The sequence below is a fragment of the Pelobates fuscus genome, chromosome 4 (genome assembly GCF_036172605.1).
Source record: "Pelobates fuscus isolate aPelFus1 chromosome 4, aPelFus1.pri, whole genome shotgun sequence".
NCBI lineage: Eukaryota > Metazoa > Chordata > Amphibia > Anura > Pelobatidae > Pelobates > Pelobates fuscus.
The window spans coordinates 297,414,619-297,437,180 of NC_086320.1; the positions used below are offsets into that span (position 1 = coordinate 297,414,619).

General features: G+C 42.6%; 1 protein-coding gene across 1 annotated transcript in view; it reads right to left on the reverse strand.

Annotated features, from left to right (window-relative positions):
• The window catches only part of TRIM71 (tripartite motif containing 71), a 93,074-nt gene that overhangs the window by 29,825 nt on the left and 40,687 nt on the right, over positions 1 to 22,562 (reverse strand). Inside the window, exon 2 of the mRNA XM_063452219.1 lies at positions 7,685 to 7,852. Within this exon, the coding sequence (XP_063308289.1) occupies positions 7,685 to 7,852 (168 nt within the window). The remainder of the gene's footprint in view (positions 1 to 7,684; positions 7,853 to 22,562) is intronic.

Below are 22,562 nucleotides of genomic sequence, written 5' to 3' on the forward strand. Positions count from 1 at the left end.
CACTTCACAGGGTCACAGAGTAACTTTAAAATGAATACAATTTCCTTGCTACCTTTTGTATGTGCCGTTTGTCTTACTGCAAGTTATTGTTCGTTCACCAACTGTACAGCACCGTGGAATATATTACCTCTTCAAAATTAAAAAGAATAATTGACATCATGCAGTCACTATGTTAATGGAAACCTATCAGCAAAACAAACCTTTATGGGAAGCCGAGAAGCACCATGTGCGAGGTAGTCTCATGTCAATAATTTCTCAAGACCAGGAGGCTTTTCTTCTTGAAAAATGGCACCACACACTTCATAGGGCTTCACAACATTCAAATGACAAACGTTAAATACTGACTTAATCTTTATTAAGATTAGGTCCTGAATATAAATATATGCTTAGGACATTTCTTTTTTTATATTTGTACATACATACACACCATGGTAGACACCAGTAAGTGAAGTAATTTACTGCCTGTCCTTAAAAATGGCTAGTTAGCAAGCTGGCCTCAAGGGCCCCTCAAAGACTTTCCCCTCCTCCTCCAGAGACGTATGAAGGTTTGTAACACTTCAAACTCTTTTACGATCCTTTTGTGCTGAACAACAAGAGTGGGCTCAGCCCACCCATTACATTGGTTTTCAAACCTACTTTCCCAATGAATTCATCTGCAGCTGGAGAACAAAACACAGCTTGTGTGCCCTGGATGACCCTTCTATGGAACCAACGTTCTGACCCTTTGATGTGCAAAGATAACCAAATTACTTCCTCTGTTTCTGCTAATGAGAAGCCCCTGCAGCCTTTACTAAAAAACAGAAAAAGCAAAGAAAAAGCAAAAAAAAAAAAAAAAAACACTGGCCACCATACGTCCCCTGCAGGGGAAGTCATACAAAGGTGCTAAATTACCTCATTTATTACATCCCATTCAAATGTGTTTACTACCCCACCCCTTTTTGGAACTCTAAATGCATCTCTCCTCAATACTACTGCATGCACACAAATAATCAATAAGGCCAGTATAGATCACAGATGGCTTGCCATCTTCCACTGAACATATGAATAGGACAGTGGAGAGTCTCTAGAATGTCCTTTAGTCTTTAAATGCTATTGAATTACAAGCATGCTGTGTTCAGGCACCTTGTTTATATGTACAAATAAAGTATTCTTTTATTTGTAACTGCAGTAAAATGAGGATGAAAACATTCTGGCATTTGATACATATAGAAACACCCACTAAGATAATAAAATTTGTATAATAGCAGATTAGAATGCCAACGTCAAATAAAATACATACATCCAATACAATGTATTAAAATAATTTAGGAGTCATAAAAAAAAAAAAAAAATAAGTAAAAAGCACTCCAAGCACAATAACCACTACACTCCACCGTAGTGGTTATGGTGACATGAATGCCTTGGAACCCTTCCCTACAATGTCATTTGTCAAACAATTTTAGAATGGTTTGACAACTTACTTAGTTTCCATGAAGCACCAGCGACCACTTTGTCTGCAATACAGATTCTCCTGAAGGATGCTTATTTAGCATTTACATCTCCTCACAGCCCTACATTTATTGAATGAGCGGGACATTACATCTTTACATATTGATATAGGATGTATAAAGCAGCTCTGTCATGGTCTGGGAGTCTTTGCATAATTTGCAAAGAGCCCTGACATTGACATAACGGCTGGGAGCCAAGTGGCCATTGTTGCTTGGGGTGAGGGCAGAGGAAGGTAGGTTTTATGCCACCATCCTCTTCCATCTGGTCCACTTCATCCCCAGGAGCCAATTTCAAAGCTGTACTCTTGTGCATACTTGAGAGAGCAGCATTCAGGTCTATGGAGAATCCTGCAAGATCGAGGGGTCCTTCATAGAAAGATCTTTATTTCCCCTACAGCCATCACTGGTGACCTTCGTCTTTTGTCCTCCCCAATTGGATAAACCTTCACTGAAATTAATGATCCATATTATGCTGGCAGTAAAAATATGCATAGCCAGAAATTTGAGAAAGCAAGGACATCAAAATTGGCATGTAATAACATCTCAAACTACCAATGCTCTATGTAAAAGTTTGTTTTTTGATGAATAACCAATTTGCCCTATATAAAATAAAAAATGGGGAAAAATTTTAACATCTTCCTATACTAATATGCTCTAGATAGTTTAATTGAGATCTTTAAACTGTGAATCTCACGCTCAACGGTTTTAAGAGCTAATCCTGAACCACCTACCCCACGGACGTATGAATGATGTACGTAGTATGAATGTGGATTGAAGCATTGTGCTAAAACATATATATGTATTTTAATGTCAAGTTTTGTTTTGTACCCTATATGCTTCAGACTTTAATAAAGATGATATATATATAAAAAAAGAAAACACTTTTCAAACTCAGGAGACTAGAAAAACTCCCACTTCCATTCTGGGGATGTAACTCAATAAAGATTGTTACATTTCCAGTCTACTGTACATTTTGAATATGCTTCGGATTATATTTACATAATCGGATGGGAAAGATCTTAAAAGACAATTTTAGACCTTCATAAAAAGTCCAAAATATCTTTTGTGAAGTTAGAACAATCTGCATACTTAGATGAGATACATTTTGTGTAGACCAGAACAGCCTAGTTCAACAGATTTGCTACGGATTGGTACATTATATGACCACATCTTAACTACCTTCTTTATACTCGGCATTTACAATAGATGGTCCAAAACCCATTGTTTGCTAAAAGAAGGTTAGCTTTCACACACGATAGGCCGTAAAACAATCTTTACCCAATGGATTCACATAACTACTAAATTTCATTCCATTCACATTTCTAGTAATTTGACAACCTAGTTTTACTATAACTGGTCAGAAACTCACTTAAACAAAGAAGTTCTCCAAATAATTATTTGCAAAATGGTCTCCACTTGTTCTTTACGTATCTCAGGGTCTCAGGGTTAAACATAAATCCTTCTTTCAGTATGCGTGGTATTCCACTGAGATGTCAGGAGACATCCCCCCATTCCGGACACTGTAAACTGCCATGCTCTTTAAGGGGTTCACAAAAATTTCGAATGTAACAGAGGACACAGACACTTCTGCCATGGCAATAGTGCCAATATATGGGGTGACCGGTGAATATTACACTTAGTCATCATTAATATCTCTAGTATATGTTATGCTAGTTTGTATGAAAAGCTCTAATATCATTATACCCGTCTATGTTCTATATTCAGTCTCTGTGTATTCTGATTTTACGCTGTGTTGATGTCTATATTTTGCCTGTCTTGAATATAAAGATATTTTTAAAATTATAATGAATACAAAAATAAATAAAAAGATAATTAGTTTTATATAGTACTTTGTTTTCATCTGCTAATCAGGGTAATTCAGCAGATGTTTTCAGAATATAACTGATTGACTTCAAAAGTTCATAATAAAACAACAGTGACAGTAACTATCCAAGCACCATAACCACTCTAGGTTTTTGTAGTGCTTATGGTGGTAGCAGTGTCCATGCGCCCTCCCACTGATGGGCGTCAAACCACTTTTGAACAGTGCGACTTCACTGGAGTCTGACATGTTCTGTTTCCACACTACCACGTTCCTCAGCTACATTCTGTGAGCTGATCGCGGTGTTCGATCAGGAAAGCCAAAGAAAGTTCTTCCTGAAAAACTTCAATCTCTCGGGAGATGGTAGAGGAGGCGAGGAACTGCGCCTGACAAACCCCAGATAAAATGTCAAACTGTTCAAAAATATTTGGCTCCTTAAAAAAAGTTAGAGTGCAACTTTTCAGTCATACATTTTTAAAGAGTGCCTCAATATTGTCTATATGCTTCAAAAAGAACACTGGGCACAATAACAGCTTCATAAAAATCAAGTTGCTAGGGTGCCAGGAGGTCTTTGAGCGGCTTACTTTTATGGGATAAACAGTTTATGGCGTTTCCTTACCAGTGCCATTTTGCTCTGCCTACTCCAACATTTGCAGTCTGAAAATATTAAAAACGGAAGCCTCAGACTGCTGCTGGCAATGGTGCTTTTGACTGGCTTAGAGCCAGTTGGTTGGCTGATGCTCTAAGTCAATCAGTAGCTCCCGAATCACAAAACGGCAAGAGAAAAGACTTATGAAATGTAACTACGTACTGGCTTAGAGCGTCAGTTGAGCGTCACTCTAAATAAATCCGGGGCTTCTTGTTCATCAGAAATATTATGTTTGAGAGGGTAGAGCGAAACGGCGCTGGTGAGGAGTGTTAGGGAACATTTTAACTCCTTACAGATAATCCATTCCAGGAACCTCCAGGTACCATAACAACCTAATTTTGATTAAGTTATTATAGTGCCTGGAACGTCTCTAATTACAACTAGGACTATCTGCACAGAGACTCTCTCCTCCCAACTCCCAGTCTTGGCAGGCTCTGCTAGGAACTTTCTAAATGAGCTTACAGACACCCTCAGACATTGGAGGGGCCGCAAACAAACAAAGACTCAACTTGAGCTGCAGGCATGACAAAAATGTATAAACTTGGCACCATAGGTTCTTCTCAGTACTACGCTCACTATTTATCTCAAAGACTGTAAGCTGTAAGTTTTAGCAGGCCTCTTGTGTTATATTTCATATGTAAAATTATTTTGTCAAATATTCACATTTTGTAATTGTAAAACGCTGTGGAATATGTTGGCGCTATGTAAATGATGATGATGATAATCATCATAACTATTGGTTTGTGCTCCACACACGTAACACTAAGCCAGCATGCAACCTCATAATTCAAAATGTGCGAGACAGGTCTGCTTTTCTTTGGCACAAATTTGTGAAAAAATCTTTGATAACCCTTAAAGGCACCCAGACCAATTCATCTTAATAAAGTGGTCCTGGTGCAGTAGCCCTTTATTTTTAACCTCGTTTTATAGAAATTGCAAGGTTTACTCTCTTCCTGACAGCCACTAGAGGAATTTTTGGATTTGATTGGCTCAGCACTGCGTTTAGCAGTGCATGCGCACTTGTCTTCCAGTTTTCCCTATAGTATTGACAGATCATTGAACTTGATTGATGATCTCAGCCAAGAGATCATTGAACTTGATTAACTTAGCCAATAGACTAAATAAGTCGATTAAAACTACAGCATTAGGAACACAGGTTTGTGTTCCTAATGCTATAGTGTTACTTTCAGATTTTGTTTGGGACTGTGACCATCTGAATTGTCAATTTTAAGATAAAAAGTGTTGGGAAAATAAAAAAAATGTAAAAAATTACAAGGAGTTTGTATGGATGTCACAGCACTAAAACTTTTAAATCTCAATGGGAGCTAAAAAAAAAAAAAAAATGAAAAATGGTTTTAGCAGATGTACACCATGATTCCAGTCTCCTTAAGCACTACAGTAAGCTGTAATGGGCATGGTGTTTAGAGTGTCCCTTTACCATTCATATCAACAGTGGGGTGTGTGTGTGTGTGTGTGTGTGTGTGTGTGTGTGTGTGTGTGTATGTATGTATGTATGTATGTATGTATGTGTGTATGTGTGTATGTGTGTGTGTGTGTGTGTGTGTGTAACATGGTCAACATTGAGTGGGCCTATATTTCATTATACATTCTGCTGGCAAGATCACTAGTCAAATATGCTGAAAAATTGACAATACTTTTAAGTGTAAATGAAACGCAATAAATGAAAGTTACTTATTTCATCTGTAAAACCAGCTTTCATTTAGATGAACCACAGCAGGGATTCAGGTTTTATTTTACATCCATAAGAAACCGAACAGTACCCAAATGTACATTCACCATTCATGAAAATGTGGATGAGGATTTTAATTATACAATAAACAAAGTATGGAGAGACTAATTAACAAAAAGCATAACCATCTGGGTGCTAATCCTCACTGGTATTCCCTCAAATACCCATATAAATAGTAATCTAACAAGAGAATGCACACCAAAAAAAGCCACAATAGTCACTTAACCTGGTTTAATGAGCCAATATCAGATACAGGCAAAAACAAACAATTATAATTAAAGTGACAAAATTAGGCACAAAAAATAAATCACAAAAATCAATGATAATTACCAAAAGTTTTCACAAGCCTAACAGGGCAGAAACAGGACACAAAAAGTAACCCCCCAACGTTTCGGCACCTCCTGGTTGCCTTTATCAAGGGAACATTACCAAAAATGTTACTTTTTGTGTCAATGTATCATAGATTTAAGCAGAATTTTAGTCTACAATAGCAATAATTGAAATAATTTTAAAAAGCCAAGTCCGTTGACTATTTTGGCATAAAATGTTACATTTTCTTTGAATGCCAAGCCATTCACACTTTAGTGAATAATCCTGACAGTTGTAGGTTTGTGCTTTTGGGTACACCATCATCATTATCACCCCCGCCCCCCTCCCCACTTTCTTAAAATGTGTCCATATTGCAGCAATACGGATTAAGATTTCATAAAATAGGACACTACATTCTTTGCGGTTTAGGACCACAGAGTTAAATCGTCAGCATCTCTAAGAATATATTTAAGTATGGGTCCCCTTCTAGCTTACTGGCCCTTCCGTAAAAAATAGGCAGAAGTCATAAGATGAAACCTTTGTGGTTTCAGCAGAGGAAATAGACACGGGTCACGTGATTGGTTGGCAAACAAAAGAGTACAGCAAACAATACTTTTTCTTTTGCAATACTAAACAGTATTAATATTCATAAAATAAAAAATACCAATAGCTTGTAAGGAGATAAGCACAATCATATTTTCATTAGATTACGGACACCACCCTTAACCGTAAGTCACACTGGATTATACATTTAACAGCTTGGCAACATTCCACCCCCAATTTTGAAGACATTCCGCTGTTCTAGGTGGGAGGCCACTGTAACCACACAAGAGCAAGCATGGCACATGTCTATTTTACACCACGACTCACAGGCAACAGACTTGTTGCAGGGAAAACACATTGATTTCTTTATCGTCAGTACAAGAGGTTTCTATGGAAACCCTGGACTGCAGTGGACCCAGGGGAAACATTCATTTTTACCTACTGGACACTTAATATGTCAGCTGTTCATTTCACTTGAACTCTTGGGACACGGTTACCGCATCATGTAAGTCAAGTTTTACAAATACGCTGAATGAAACGGTTATACTTCAAAAGATCAATGCATAAATCCAATTTATATAGGACAGTATGCAGATGTGGTCATTACGGCTACACTATAAACAAATATGCATTAAATAAAAAAAAAATAGAAACCGAGCTATTGGTTAAACTCTTAATTGTAGATAGTTTGTATCTGAATGTCAAAATTAGAGTTAAAATATTTAGAAAATTAAAATCAAAAAGAAAGCAAATTTTAAAATTTTAGCTTAAATTTTGAAATTCATGTTAAATTTGCAAAATATCACACTTTAGTACTTTTTTTTTTGTTATAGTGCCAAGTCTTTTTTTTTTGGGGGGGGGGGGGGGGGGGGAGGCAAAGGGGAGGGGGGGAATGCTATGCACAATAGACCCACAGCTTCATACCCTTCTTCCCCTTTGCCAGTGGAAAAAAGGCAACAAAATAGGAAGCTTCCATCTGTTGAGCTTCCATAATTTACTGAACAGGGTTCTTATTGAATTCAATTAAAAGAACATGTATGCCTAGAGGCTTATAATGCACTCTGAGAACAAGTTGTTGAATTGAAAACCACTTGCACAAGGGAATGCCATGCATTGATGCTTACCTGAATAGCTTGGCGACCTTGCTGAGCGTCTGCTAACAGCTGGATAGCCAATGCCCTTGAGTCTTGGAGGGCATCCTGGAGGTAGATAAAGTTGTGTCCAGCATGATGTCCCATAGTGCAATCACGACATATAGGGATAGAACAAGAATCACAGTAGAAATGGAGGACCTAAAAAATGGAAAGGAAAAGGGGTTTTTTTTTGTTTTGTTTTTTATTTTGTTAGCTGTTTCAAGGGAACATATGTTTTTATATATACAATTTTTTTAAATTTTAATTTTTTGAGGGGGCACAATATGACATATCAAAGTTTGAGAAATAAATATAGGATGGGTTAAACACAAACTGTTTCTAGGCAACAAAAAACACATACAGTACCAGAGGTATTCAGTATCTCAAAGGGTAGCGGAGCAGCACTGCTTTTTAGTATTTTGTAAGTGTGTAATGGCTATAGCCTAAATATAAAACAAGTTCTCAATGCTCTACAGAGAAGCAGCTAAGCATTCTGCATAATAATCCAAAACTATACAAAAAGATTATTATTGGAGAGTGTCAAGATATCCTAGTTAGATATATGAACTCTCCCTATTAGCTTCTCAACTCTATGCATTTAGATGTAGTTTTCTAACACACGCACTTGTTACCTAAAAGCACCAGTTTTGGCACCATAACTTCACCAGAATGAAGTTGTGGTGCTATGCGGTCCCTGGTCCCCCCCGAACACACCCCGAAGGCTGAAACTCCATGCCTCTGTCTTTCCATTTTCTAAAAATCTTTAAATTGGACGGCAGTGGCGCCACTGATTGGCTGAGAGTGGTCAGCTGACTCTCTCTGCCAATCAGTGACTCCCCATTCACAAAACTGGCTTCAAAAGAAATCCTCATTCATGAAACGTGCTTGGAAATGAACCTTTTACAAACCAGTTTTATGAATGTGGAGTCACTGATTGGCTGATCCAGCTCAGCCAATGAGCAGCATTGCTGTCTTTTTAAGAAAGATTTTAAGAAAGAAAACAAAAACAAACAAGGAAGAAGGCAGTAGCACTGCCTGATTTGTCTTCGAGAGGTCTGCTGACTCCTCCTGCACAAAACTGGCTTTAAAAAGGTTTTCTTTTCAAGACTGTTTTATAAATGGTGAGTCACTCACTGGCTGAGAGCGTGAGCTGACCGCTCTCAACCAATCAGCGGAGGCACTGCCTGTTTCTGCAAGAGAGTCTTCTAACAAAGATTTTGAGAAAACTGAAGTTCACCGATGCACAGACTTTGGAGTTAAACCATTGGAGTACGCGCCAGGGACCTCTTGGCACCATAACTTGATTTTGATAAAGTTGTTATGGTGCCTGGAGGGTTGGTTTAAAAAGACATATACTGCATCTGTGAAAGTAGACAGCACAAAAGACACCGATATAACTAGTATTTAAAACAACTTTAGCTTAATATAACGATTTTGGTATCTAGATCATGGCTCTGGAGCCTCATTGATGATTTCTCTGCCATTTAGGAGTTAAAGGGACACTATAGTCACCAGAACAACTACGGCTTAATGTAGTTTTTCTGGTGAGTATAATCACTGCCTTCCGGCATTTTCATGCAAACACTGCCTTTTCAGAGAAAAGGCAGTGCCCACATTGCTCCTAGGGACACCTCCAAGTGGCCACTCCTCAGATGGCCACTGGAGGTGCTTCCTGGCTTGGTGTTGCACAGTAGGCAGCACCGCCATTCAGCGTCCCCACGCTGAATTTTCCTCATAGAGATGGATTGAATCAATGCCCAAAATGGTATTTGGCCCTGCCCCTTACAGATTTTAGCCAATTCGATTGGCTAAAAATCAACAATTCTGATGTCACCAAGGGGGTGGGGCCAGTGCCAGAAGACCTGCACAGCACTGCAAATAAGGTGAGTTTTTCATACCTTTAGGTGGGTAAGGGGGTGCGGCACTATCGGGTCAGGAAAACATGTTTGTGTTCCTGACCCTATAGTATTCCTTTAAATCACTATATTTATCGATCCCTATTCACACCTCCCTGTATGTGACTTGCATAGTCATTCTAAACACTTCCTAAACACTTCTTATTGCACAATATTTAATCTAGATTTCTTTTTTTTTTTTTTTATATCTCGTGGTCAGTTATTAGCCTTCTAGACCCTGCAGGAGCCTCCTGTATGTGATTAAAGTTAAATTTACAGAGCAGGAGATAAAATATTGGATAGAAAAATGAAGCCATTTTGTTTTTCATGCAAACTGGATCAGTCACAGCAAGAATGTGTGGCTAAGGCTGCATAAACAGAAACAAACGTGATTTCACTTCTAAAGGGAAGAAAATTGAGCAGCAAGACTACGTGGGGCATGATTCACACACCAAAACTGCTTCATGAAGCCAAAGTTGTTTTGATGCGTATAGTATCCCTTTAAGTAGTAGTTTTCACACAGACACTACCAAATGTATTTTGATATTGTGATAGAATACCTTACTGTAGAGATGCACACTGCAAAAATGTAATGTCTCCATATAAATATTAACGATTGTTCAAAAAATGAGATCGGACTAAGCAAGGGCTTTGTCTATTGTTATTACTATTCTTTGTGATGATTTAATTAAAGAAATAGGTATACAATGCAGATTTAAAAACATCATAACCTTGACTGTAGTTATTTTATGCATTTAAAAAAAAAAAAATAGTGATGTGTGTGTGTGTATATATATATATATATATATATATATATATATATATATATATATATATATATATATATATATATATATATATATATATATATATATATATATATATATATATACACACACACACACACACATACACATACACCTTTCAAGCTAACACGACCTCTTAGAATTGCATGTCAGGTATTTTGAGGTTCCTGATTTTCCTGAACACCAAGTGAGATAATCTTCCCAGGCCGCTTTGGAATCTTTCCACATCTGTAAAAACCGACACATTCTTCCTTCACCATGAAGCTAGCGTACATGTTCCTTCCGTACCCATCTGACAGCTCAAACAGTCAAATTCCCCAGATCTATTTAAGAGGCATCTGTCCATCAAGCTGATTTCCTTACTCAGTTTTTCAGTTCGCCATGAACTTTTAAGTTTAATATCTATTTTTTTTTTTTTTATTAATTTTTTAAAAAAGCAAGCCTGGTTTTACACAACTACAAATGACTGTATATTTTACTTATGTATGCTACCGGATTTTTTTTTTTTTTTTTTTTTTAATTCTTTACTGTATTTTGGTTGTGCATAGAATATACAGGTATGCTTGCATTGCCACAACAGCTGGTGCAGGCTTTACAGTAGACAGATAAACGTTCGTCAGGAACAAAATTTTATTAATCTTTTAGCACCTGACATACAAACGGATAATCAATGTATGCAATGAATGATGCACACACACACACAAACAGCTGGGTATGTGATCAGTAAAAAAAAAAGTTAATATTGATACGTAGGTGTGAAAATGTGAATCCCTGCAAAAAAACAACAACTAATAGTGATCCACGCATCATTCACTGTGAAAAAATTGTGTACCAAGGGATGCACTCTAATCCCGCACCCAGAGTATTATACTTCAACATTAATTGAATTAGTGACTGGTGTGCAATTCTATCCAACTGTTAAAGACAACATTAAACAGTCTTAATCCATTCTAGAAAATTGGGTGAGCAGAGGAAATAAAAATTCACTAGCAGAATAAGCCCGGAAAGACATGGAAAGGATCACATCCGCTTTCCTAAAAAGTGCAAGAACCCAAGTGTTTGTTGAGCAATAGTTGCTTACAACTGTCTCTTTCCTGTTTTACAGAGGAAATGCCTGGGTGGCATTCGGCTCCATCTTTCTTGTCCATCTGCTCCCCCAGGAGGGGGGGGGGGGGGGGGGGGGAGTTGATGGAAATGTCCCCTGGAACCATGTGGCAATCAATCAACATGTGATGAATGGTCACTGGAGTTAAATCCTGACCTGACGCTGTGACCCTACTTGCATCACTAAAGTGGTTTAATCTAGCCCTTCTTCCTTCCAACATAAGCCAGATAGCCAAGGGCCAAACAGGAGAGGAAAAAAGCCTATGGCCATCAACCAAGCCTCTGAAGTGAAAAGTGAGAAAGTAGACATTCTTGGCACACCAGTAACATTTTGGCAGATCGAGTTCATTGATTGTGTGTACATGATGGCCTTCTTGAAGACTACAACTGGTCACATTTCCTGCTAAAAGTCCAAATAAAAACACAAAATATTGTTCCGCTTTTGGTATGCGTATTAAGATGGAGAAAAATAATATATTTAATTGTATACTTCTACATCAAAATACACTACTGTAAGCGCTACTGAATAATACATAATAATAATGTACATTTTTAGGCTACATATAGCATACATCTTAACATTCATTTTGTGTTTTTGTTTTACAGACACCAAAAAAGCAAAACTGGAATGTGTGCAGGAGGACAGACAGACAGACAGACAGACACACACACACACACCACCCCCACTTTGTTGTTATGCATCACCTGAATATCTCAAGACTTTGGGAAATCCTCCTTGGGCACAAACTCAAGAAATCATGTTTTCCCAACTATCCCATGAGTATGATTCTGACAAGACCAAGAAAGTACACTACATGGCACATACATACTTAAAATATTTCAAAAGAGGATTCAGTGGTTCCGTAAGTAGTAGTAATTTAAACAAAATAAAAACAACACCCGCCCCACCCCATGCCCTCAAAGAAACAGCATCAGATACCTAGACATGCATAGCTATAGTTTTCCAAGTTGTCATGCCCACGATAGCACTTCCAAATCAATTCAATTGCACCCAGCGCCCATTGATACAAGATCCATACATCCACAACACCAATGTTACTTGCACCAATCATTAGCAGTTTATGTAAAAAAAACTGTAAGGAACTTCTTTAAAAAAAAAATAAAAAAATTAAACACTTCTCCTGACAAGCAATTCAAAGCTTCTCCTACAAATTACTGCATGTCATTGTTCAATTCAAACCTTTGATGGCCAAAGAAACTTGCAATGCAATTGTGTTGCCACAAAACAGATCTGTTACCTAGAACAACAGAATGCCTGCATTAGTGGACAAATACAATCCCACGTTCCTAAGAAATGCACTTGTAAAAAGTACATGCAAATTAATTATTAATGAAAAGTATCCAGTGTACCTAAAAGATGCCAGTAAATTGGTCTATTTTGAGCCATTACAGTGGTACTAAACAAAAGGAGCGTGCACAGATCCTCTGAGTTTCTCAGAGTTTAGCCCAGCAACAGAGAAAGGACATATCAATCGACTTCAAGGATTGCCCGTCAAGTATATAACCTGCTTCCAGAGTACAGTCACCTCTAGTGAGAAAAAGTAATTTAATGAATACCAAGTGTAACATCGTCTGATCATAGAAAGATCATACATACGTAGAAATGATATAAATAAAATGTAAGGCTAACCATTAATTGCCCATGTAGCAGAATAGCAGAAATATGCATTTTGCACATGACAAAAATATGCCAAGGAGACACATTGTGTTCTATTGAATAGTAAGACTGATCAATTAATAATACAGCCCTAAGGAATTTTGCTGGCGCTATATAAATAATAATAGTTATTATTATATAGCAAAAGTCATACCATCACTCATGTCATATAGCCTTGGCAGTTCTCCATGAAAGCATGCGGATGGGTGTATGGATAACTCATAGCCATGACGGTAAAAATCAATTTTATGAACCAGATTGTATTTAAGAAGCACATATAAATGAATAAAAGTGGGGCTCTGATAATATATCTAGACAGCACCAGGATGGATGGACATATACAGCATTGCTATGTAAACCATTTGTGCAATACCTAGCACTTGAAAAAGTTAACACACGCGTACGAAAAAAAAAAAAAAACAGAAAGAATCCTCGTAAAAGCTACTATTTCTTCCATGACATTGCTAATGTTTTAGGTTGTGGGTAAGTAGTTATATACAGCCAAGAGATCTACCTGGTTTTCTTTTAATGGGGGGGGGGGGGGAGGTGGGGACGGACCCAAAACAAACATAAAAGCAATTAAGATTTCTTTCTAATTCATCAATCTGTAGTTTCAGTTTCTTAAACCAAACTAGTCCAGCCTGCATCTCAGTGTAGGTGTTTGGTGTAGCTTGTACGTGCAATATCAAGAAATTATAGAAAGGCCAACCCCCGGAGTGGATAAGGAGGGGGAGCATGACTGCTGCCCGGAGAGGTTGCCATGGTGACAAAAATTGATACAATGTTTGGGATGAACTTGGACCGGGGTCACTGGGAAATACTTACCAGACCACTGGAGAGCACGCTGAGGGAACCTAGCAGTGCTGTTTCTGGTCACCTTAAAAAAGAAAAACTGCTGTTACTGTTTTAAAACTGCTGTTCCAGAATTTTGCCACTGCAGTTAATAACCTAACATCATGGCTCATGTCCCTGACATGCCCAGAGAGGCTCTACTCACGATTTTGCAGGCCTTTCAGAGGACACACGGCGCAGAGTCCTATGCTGCACTGCTTCACAGCGTCCAAAACACCCAGGAGTCTCAAGAGGGGTCGGGGCCCACCAGAGGACGTCGTACCCGCCGTTCCAGGCCGCCATCCAGATTGTCTCCCAGTCCGGTGAGGAGAGCCAGGGCTGTGCCACCAACTACTACCAGTCCAGGGCCGAGTGAGGCTGGCCCCCTGCGGAGGAATCCGGTTTCCGGAAGAAGAAGGAGCGGGGAGAGGTGTTCCACGCGTCGGATGGCCCGGTCGGGGCCTGGCCATCAAGATGGCGGATCCCAAGATGGCGCTGTGGGAGAGGTGAGGTCGCGCAGTCCTCACCCTTCTCTTCCGGCTGCAGCGGATGTGACGTCAGGGCGTGCGGCCGCACGCCGGAAGAGGCGGGGCGCCGCACGCCGGTGGCGCGTACGTGACGTCTGCGGGTCAAGGAGCGCAGACGTCACAGGCCACTGCCGAACCCGGAAGTCCGGGTGAAGATGGATCTGGGGATTCCGGAACGGAGCACCGCTGGCCCCCCGAAAGTGGAGATGGCCAGCGGGTGCAGGCAGGCCGGCGGAGGAACTCGCCAGGGCATCTTGGGACCACCAGGGAGAGGAGAGGGACGCAGGATTCCCCTCTTCTTCATCACCCCAGGAGACCTGAACGTGCTTCTGCAGCCACAGAGGAGGGAGGGACGCAGGATTCCCCTCCACACACCCACCCCAGAAGATCTGGAGCTACCATGGGGGTGAGCCGCCAGCCCCCTGGAGGGCAGGCTGGCAGGCTGGCCACAGGACCTGTATTGACGGATGGATCGGATGTGGAGCTGATGGAGAGACCCCTGCTCCAGAACCGTGAGTTGGAGTGCGCACGCGCTTGGTTAGGGACAGAGGGGGTCTCTGGGCTGGAACAAGGGAATACTGGGGAAGTCATAAAATTGCTGCGCTTAGTATTAGATCGCTTAGGGCAGGTTGGCTTAACTGCGCAGGACGCTTCACTTCCCACGGGGCCCCCTCCGTTGGGTTCTATGGAGGGTACTGCAGGGGGGCCGGTGTGTGACATAGCCCCCCTGGGGATGCATGTGTCGCTGGAGGTGAAGGAGAAAATATTGAAGGGTGAGTATGTGGACCTCATATCGTTAGTCCCTTTTGATAGGGAATCTGCGGATAGACCGCGACGTGGTGAGGCGACGGAGATTGGAAAAGGTAAGGAGCTCCCCCGTACCTTCGGTAATTGGTTGCAAGGATTTGCAACTTACGCTAGTATTTTGTCGACGAGGTTTCCAGAGCGGGCCCCGTCTTTGTTTTCTTATTTGGATTTAATCTGGGGGGCTTATAAAGTTTATGGGGGTCAATGCTGGTTTAAATACGACCAGCAATTTAGACAAAAAATGGCGGTTCGACCACACATGCATTTTGGAATGCAAGATGGTAACCTTTGGTTACTTCTCATGACCCCGTGCCGTCCAGCCTCATCGTCCTTTCCTTCGGCCGCCGGCGCTCCTGGTGGAGCGTCGGCCGGGATCAAGAAGGGCATCTGCTGGCTCTTCAATGAGAGTCAGTGCAGGTGGTACAACAGTTGTCGATTTAAACATGAGTGTTCCCACTGTGGTGGGGCTCACCCGGCGGTTCGGTGTTTTAGAAGAGGAAAACCCCTCCCCAGGACGGCATCTAAGGATGACGCTCCTCGGGGGGAGGACCCCGGTACGGGCGGAAAAACTGCTTCCGTGGCTCGCACGGTACCCCAGGCATAGAGATGCGCGGGTGCTTTGGGAAGGTTTCACCGACGGTTTTAGGATCCCATTTACTCCGTCTGGGGAGGCGTCGTTTGCGCACAATTTGTCATCGATTCGGGGTAGGGAAGGGATTCTGGCGGCTAAGCTGCAAAAAGAAGTGGACTTGGGACGGATGGCGGGTCCGTTTTCCTTTCCTCCGTTTGATAATTTGCGGGTGTCCCCATTGGGCCTCGTTCCTAAGAAGGATCCGGGGGTGTTTCGGTTGATTCATCACCTGTCTTTTCCAGCGGGGGCTTCGGTTAATGACGGGATTGCGAAGGAGGATAGTCGGGTCCGATACGCTTCTTTTGATCGGGCTCTGGATCTCGTTCGGGAAGCAGGGCCTATGGCCCTGATGGCTAAGTCTGATATTCAATCGGCCTTTCGGTTGCTCCCAGTTCACCCTTCCTGTTTTCATTTGTTGGGATGTCAGTTTCAGGGGGAATTTTTCTACGATATGTGCCTCCCCATGGGTTGCTCGATTTCTTGTTATTATTTTGAAGTTTTTAGCTCATTGCTGGAATGGATCGTATCGGAGGTGTCAGGTTTTTCTTCCCTCTTGCATTATCTTGACGATTTTCTGTTCGTCGGTCCGGGTCACTCTTCGCAATGTGAATTCTTGTTGGGACAGTTTAAGGCAGTTATGCGAGATTTAGGGGTTCCAGTGGCAGAGGACAAGACAGAGGGCCCGAAGGCGGTTATTTCCTTCCTGGGTATAGAGATTGACTCCATCGGTTTGGTCTTTCGTTTGCCCAGTGATAAATTGGGGACCCTTACGACCATGGTTGATCGGGTGAAGGGTGCGCGGAAGGTGCAGCTTCGTCAGATGCAATCCCTGTTGGGCCACTTGAACTTTGCATGTCGGATCATGCCTATGGGTCGGGTGTTTTGTAGACGGCTGTCTCTGGCTACTGTCGGCATTAGCCTTCCCCATCATTTTATTCGGGTCACCAAGCGGCTCAAGGACGATTTGAATGTCTGGAGTGAGTTCCTCGCAGGGTACAATGGTCGGACAATTTGGCGTCGAGAAGCGATATCTAACGTGGCCCTGGAGTGGTTTACGGATGCCTCCGGCTCCCTGGGCTTCGGGGCATTTTTTCGGGGACGTTGGTGTGCGGAGCCTTGGCCTGCTGCATGGCGCGAGGCGGACCTGAAACGTAACTTGACTTTTCTCGAGCTTTTCCCTATTGTGGTAGCAGCGGAATTATGGGGGGAGGAGCTTGCGAACAGGCAGGTGGTTTTCCGCACGGACAACATGAGCGTGGTCCATGTGGTGAATCGTTTATCATCTGGCTCGGTTCCAGTATTGGCTTTGTTACGCCGGTTGGTTCTGCGTTGTTTGGAATTTAACATTTGGTTCCGAGCAATCCATGTTCCCGGAGTGTCTAATGTCATTGCCGACTCTCTTTCTCGCTTTCAGTGGGATCGTTTTCGGGAGGTCGCTCCAGGAGCCGAGGAAGCCGGTCTGGTATGTCCCACGTGCTTATGGACCCTCGATTTCGGAACCTAGCAGACCTGTTCAGGAGATCGCTGGCTCCCGCTTCGTGGTCTGCCTATCGGGCAGTGTGGGATCGGTGGCTGGTCTTTGCGAGAGAGTTCGGTTTGTACTCCTCTGAGGGTAGGTTGCTGTCTACTTTGGCTTTCATGTCCTCCTTACGGGAGCGCGCAGCTTCGGTGTCATCGGTGGAACGCAGTTTAGGGGCTCTTTCTTTCCTGATGCGTTGTATGGGGTGGGAGGACCTTTCAAAAGAGTTCGTGGTCCAGAGGGTTCTTCGGGGATGGAGAAGAGAAAGGGTTCCTGATTGTAGACGGCCGGTGTCCGTCCACTTATTGGATGATCTCTGTGGGGTTCTCTCTGCGGTGTGCTTCTCCCCCTTCGAGGCGCTGCTCTTCAGGGTAGCCTTTTCTCTGTGTTTTAACGCTGCGCTGCGGATAGGTGAGTTGGTGGCCGCGTCGGCTAGGGCTCTGGCATCTCTTCGAAGGGGGGACGTTCGCATAGGGCAGAGTGGAGTGGAGGTTTTCATTCGGAAGTCCAAAACAGATCAGTTAGGTCGGGGGAGGTCGGTTAGCATTGGTGCTACTGTGGGTAGGTGGTGTCCTGTGGCGCTGGTAGGTCAATACGCGCGATTACGGCCGGAGGCTGCAGAGTCCTTTTTGCTTCACGCAGATTTATTTATTTATTTATTTATTATTGCCATTTATATAGCGCCAACAGATTCCGTAGCGCTTTACAATATTATGAGAGGGGGATTTAACTATAAATAGGACAATTACAAATAAACTTACAGGAACAATAGGTTGAAGAGGACCCTGCTCAAACGAGCTTACATTCTATAGGAGGTGGGGTGTAAAACACATTAGGACAGGAATTTACAATCAAATAAGGTGGGCTGCCCTTTAGGAGAGGGAAAGAGACAGGTATGTGAGGTAAGGGTTAGTCTTGGAGTCCATAAGCTTTCCTAAAGAGATGGGTTTTAAGGCACTTCTTAAAAGATGCAAGACTAGGGGAGAGTCTGATGGCGGTAGGCAGGCTATTCCATAGGAAGGGAGCCGCCCGTGAGAAGTCCTGCAAGCGCGAGTTGGCCGTACGAGTGCGGACAACGGACAGGAGGTGGTCACGGGCAGAACGGAGAGACCGAGAAGGGACATACCTATGGATCTGTGAGGAGATATAAGAGGGGCTAGAGTTGTTCAGTGCTTTATAGGTGTGAGTTAGTACCTTGAATTGACTCCTATAGCATACAGGAAGCCAATGTAAGGACTGGCAGAGGGGTGAGGTGTGAGAGAAACGACTAGAGAGGAAAATCAATCTAGCAGCAGCATTCATTACGGACTGTAAGGGTGCAGTACGGCTATTGGGGAGACCAATCAGGAGAGGGTTACAATAATCCATGCGGGAAATTACTAGAGCATGGACAAGCTCCTTGGTAGTATCTGGTGCAAGAAAGGGGCGGATGCGGGCTATGTTTTTAAGATGGAATCTACAGGATTTGGCAACATGCTGGATGTGAGGCTCAAAGGTGAGACCAGAGTCAAGTATGACGCCAAGACAGCGTGCTTGCAAGGATGGACTGATGTTGGTACCACAAACTTGGAGGGAGAGCGAAAGAGGAGGATCAGTATTAGGAGGAGGAAAGACAAGGAGCTCAGTTTTTGAGAGATTGAGTTTCAGAAAGCGGGAGGACATCCAGTCAGAGATGGAAGAAAGGCAAGCAGTGACACGTTGCAGGACGGCAGGGGAGAGGTCCGGGGAGGAGAGATATAGTTGGGTGTCATCAGCGTACAGGTGGTAGTGAAATCCAAAAGAGGTAATAAGTTTGCCAAGAGAGGCAGTATAAAGAGAAAATAGAAGGGGACCAAGGACGGAGCCTTGGGGAACTCCAACTGAGACAGGGCAAGGGGAGGAGGTATCATTAGAAAAGGAGACACTGAATGAGCGTTGGGAGAGATAAGAGGAAAACCATGAGAGGACAGAGTCACAGAGACCAAGCGATTGAAGAGTTTGAAGAAGGAGAGCATGATCAACGGTGTCAAAGGCCGCTGAGAGGTCAAGAAGAATTAGTATGGAGTAGTGGCCTTTGGATTTAGCTGCGATTAGGTCGTTAGTAACTTTGATAAGGGCAGTCTCTGTAGAGTGGAGAGGGCGGAAGCCAGATTGAAGAGGGTCAAGGAGAGAGTTGGAATTGAGGAAATGAGACACACGGGTAAAGACAAGTCTTTCCAGAAGCTTTGAGGAAAAAGGGAGCAGGGATATGGGACGGTAGTTAGAGGGGGTGGATGGGTCGAGGGATGGTTTTTTTAGTATAGGTACTACAGTGGCATGTTTAAGGTCAGCAGGGACGATGCCAGAGGAGAGCGAGCAGTTGAAGATGTGTGTTAAAGAAGGCACGAGACAAGTGGAGAGAGATCTAATAAGGTGAGATGGGACAGGATCGAGCGGGCAAGTGGTGGGGCGAGAGGAGCAAAGAAGAGCAGCCACCTCTTGGTCAGTAGCTGGGGAGAATGTCTGAAGGGTAGGAAAGGCATGATCTATGTGTGATTGAGAAACAGAAAGGCAAGGAGGGGAGAATTCTTTCCTTAGCTGTTCAATCTTGTCAGTGAAGTAACATGCGAAGTTATCAGCAGTAAGGTTTGTTTTGGGGGTGGCCACAGCAGGGTGAAGAAGAGAATTAAAGGTGTGAAAGAGACGCCTGGGGTTGCGGGAACATGAACTAATGAGAGTGGAAAAATAGGACTGTTTGGCAAGGGCAAGGGCTGCACTGTATGAGCACAATATGAATCTATAATGGAGAAAGTCTGATTGTGTACGAGACTTCCTCCAGGAGCGTTCAGCACAACGGGAGCATCTTTGCAGGTAGCGCGTTGATTTAGTATGCCATGGTTGGGGGCGGGTCCTCCTTGAGGTGCTTGTTTGGAGTGGCGCTGCAGTGTTCAAGGCAGATGTAAGAGTAGAGTTATATATGGAGATGGCCTGTGAAGGACAGGAGAGGGAAGGGATGGACAGCAGTTGTGAATCAATGTCAGATGACAACTGTTGGAGATCAAGAGAATTAAGGTCCCTCCTGAGTTGAGGGGGGTTAGGCTGAGGTTTTTGGGTGAGGGGGTATGTGAGAGCAAATGATAAGAGGTGGTGATCAGAGAGTGGATATGGAGTGTTGCAGATATTAGATACTGTACATGCATAAGTGAAGATTAGGTCAAGGGTATTGCCAGCTACATGGGTGGGAGAATCTGCCCACTGCGATAGCCCGAGGGAGGAAGTGATGGAAAGTAGTTTGGTGGCTGCAGAGGTCAAAGGTGGGTTTATAGGAATATTGAAGTCCCCGAGAATTAGGGATGGAATGTTAGAAGAGAGGAAATAGGGTAGCCAGGCAGCAAAGTGGTCAAGGAAGAGAAGAGGGGAACCAGGGGGGCGGTAAATAACAGCAATGTTAGCAGAGAAGGGTTTGAAAAGGCGAATTGAGTGTATTTCAAATGATGGGAAAGAGAGAGAAGGGGGGGTGGGAAGAGGTTTAAAAGAGCAGTGAGGGGAGAGGAGAAACCCAACACCACCACCTTTACATTCAGAGTTTCTTGGGTTGTGGGTAAGTTGGAGACCACCGAAGGACAAAGATGCAGGGGTGGCAGTGTCAGAGGGGGAGAGCCAGGTTTCTGTTATGGCTAGTAAATCTATAGAACGAGAGATGAAGAAGTCATGGACAGCAGTGGATTTAGTTATATTGCAAACAGAGCGTGCGTTCCAGAGGGCAGTATTGAAGGAGGATTTAGAGGAACATGAGATGGGTATGAGATTAGTGTGGATCCTTGGGTTAGTATGTGCTGAGTTTGTTGCGAGGGGGCCGGGGTTAGGAGAGACATCACCAGCAGCTAGGAGCAGAAGGATAGAAAGGAAGTGAAGGTGGGAGTAGGATTTGAAAGTTTTGTAGGAGGGTATGTATGTAGAGGATTTGTGAGGAGTTGGTGGAGATAGGCTGGAAAGGTATGTGTAGAGTGCATGGGCTGAATAGAGAGGGGAGGGGAGTAAGGTTGAAGTAATAATTATGGTGTTGCTAGGGATAGGTGAGTGAAAGGATAGCGATATTTTAGTGATGAGAGAAGTTAGTGTTAAAGTGAAAAATAGAAGGGAGAACATTAGAAAAAGTGTATTATATAGATTTGTAGATCATATATACAAACACACAAATATCAATGAGTGATTAAACCAATGTAAGGATGCAGTGTGTTAAATATATTCAGGTGAGGAGAGGTTTAGTGATTTGATTGGTGTGTTAAGGAAACCAGCTGATGTGCACTATCTATAAGTAAGTTGTCGACCATGGGGCGGGATGGTGTGGGGAGGGGTGGGTGGGCAATCTTCCAGAGATGATACCTCTGCTCTGAAGATTCAGCAGGACTTGGTTGCTTGGGAGTGCTGGGTGTTAATGCTGTTTTAAGGGGCCCAGTCTGAAATATAAGGTCTGAGGTTAGAAAAAAAAAAAAAAGAAATAAAACACACTATTATGGGTGGGGAGACATGGGGCTATTGAGGTAATTAATTAGAGATGAAAAACTAAAAGGAGATAACATTTGGGATAAAAAGATAGGAAGGATCAGATAGGTGAAAGTCATAAACCATGAACATAAATTTACAAGATTATCAGTGAGTAGTAACACTAGGTAAACAAACAATTAACAAAAAGTCTTAAAGAATGAACATAAAATGACATGATCACAGCAGCTTTAAGCAAAACAAGAACAGAAGATCGGGATGGGAGATATAGGTATCAATTAAGTAGTGATAGTATAGGGAGGAAGATGGAATAGAACACAATTTTAAAATAAGAGTTTAAAGGAAACAGTAATACAGGTATTCTTGAGTAGATCTTCCAGAGATGATACCTCTGCTCTGAAGATTCAGCAGGACTTGGTTGCTTGGGAGTGCTGGGTGTTAATGCTGTTTTAAGGGGCCCAGTCTCTGCTCTGAAGATTCAGCAGGACTTGGTTGCTTGGGAGTGCTGGGTGTTAATGCTGTTTTAAGGGGCCCAGTCTCTGCTCTGAAGATTCAGCAGGACTTGGTTGCTTGGGAGTGCTGGGTGTTAATGCTGTTTTAAGGGGCC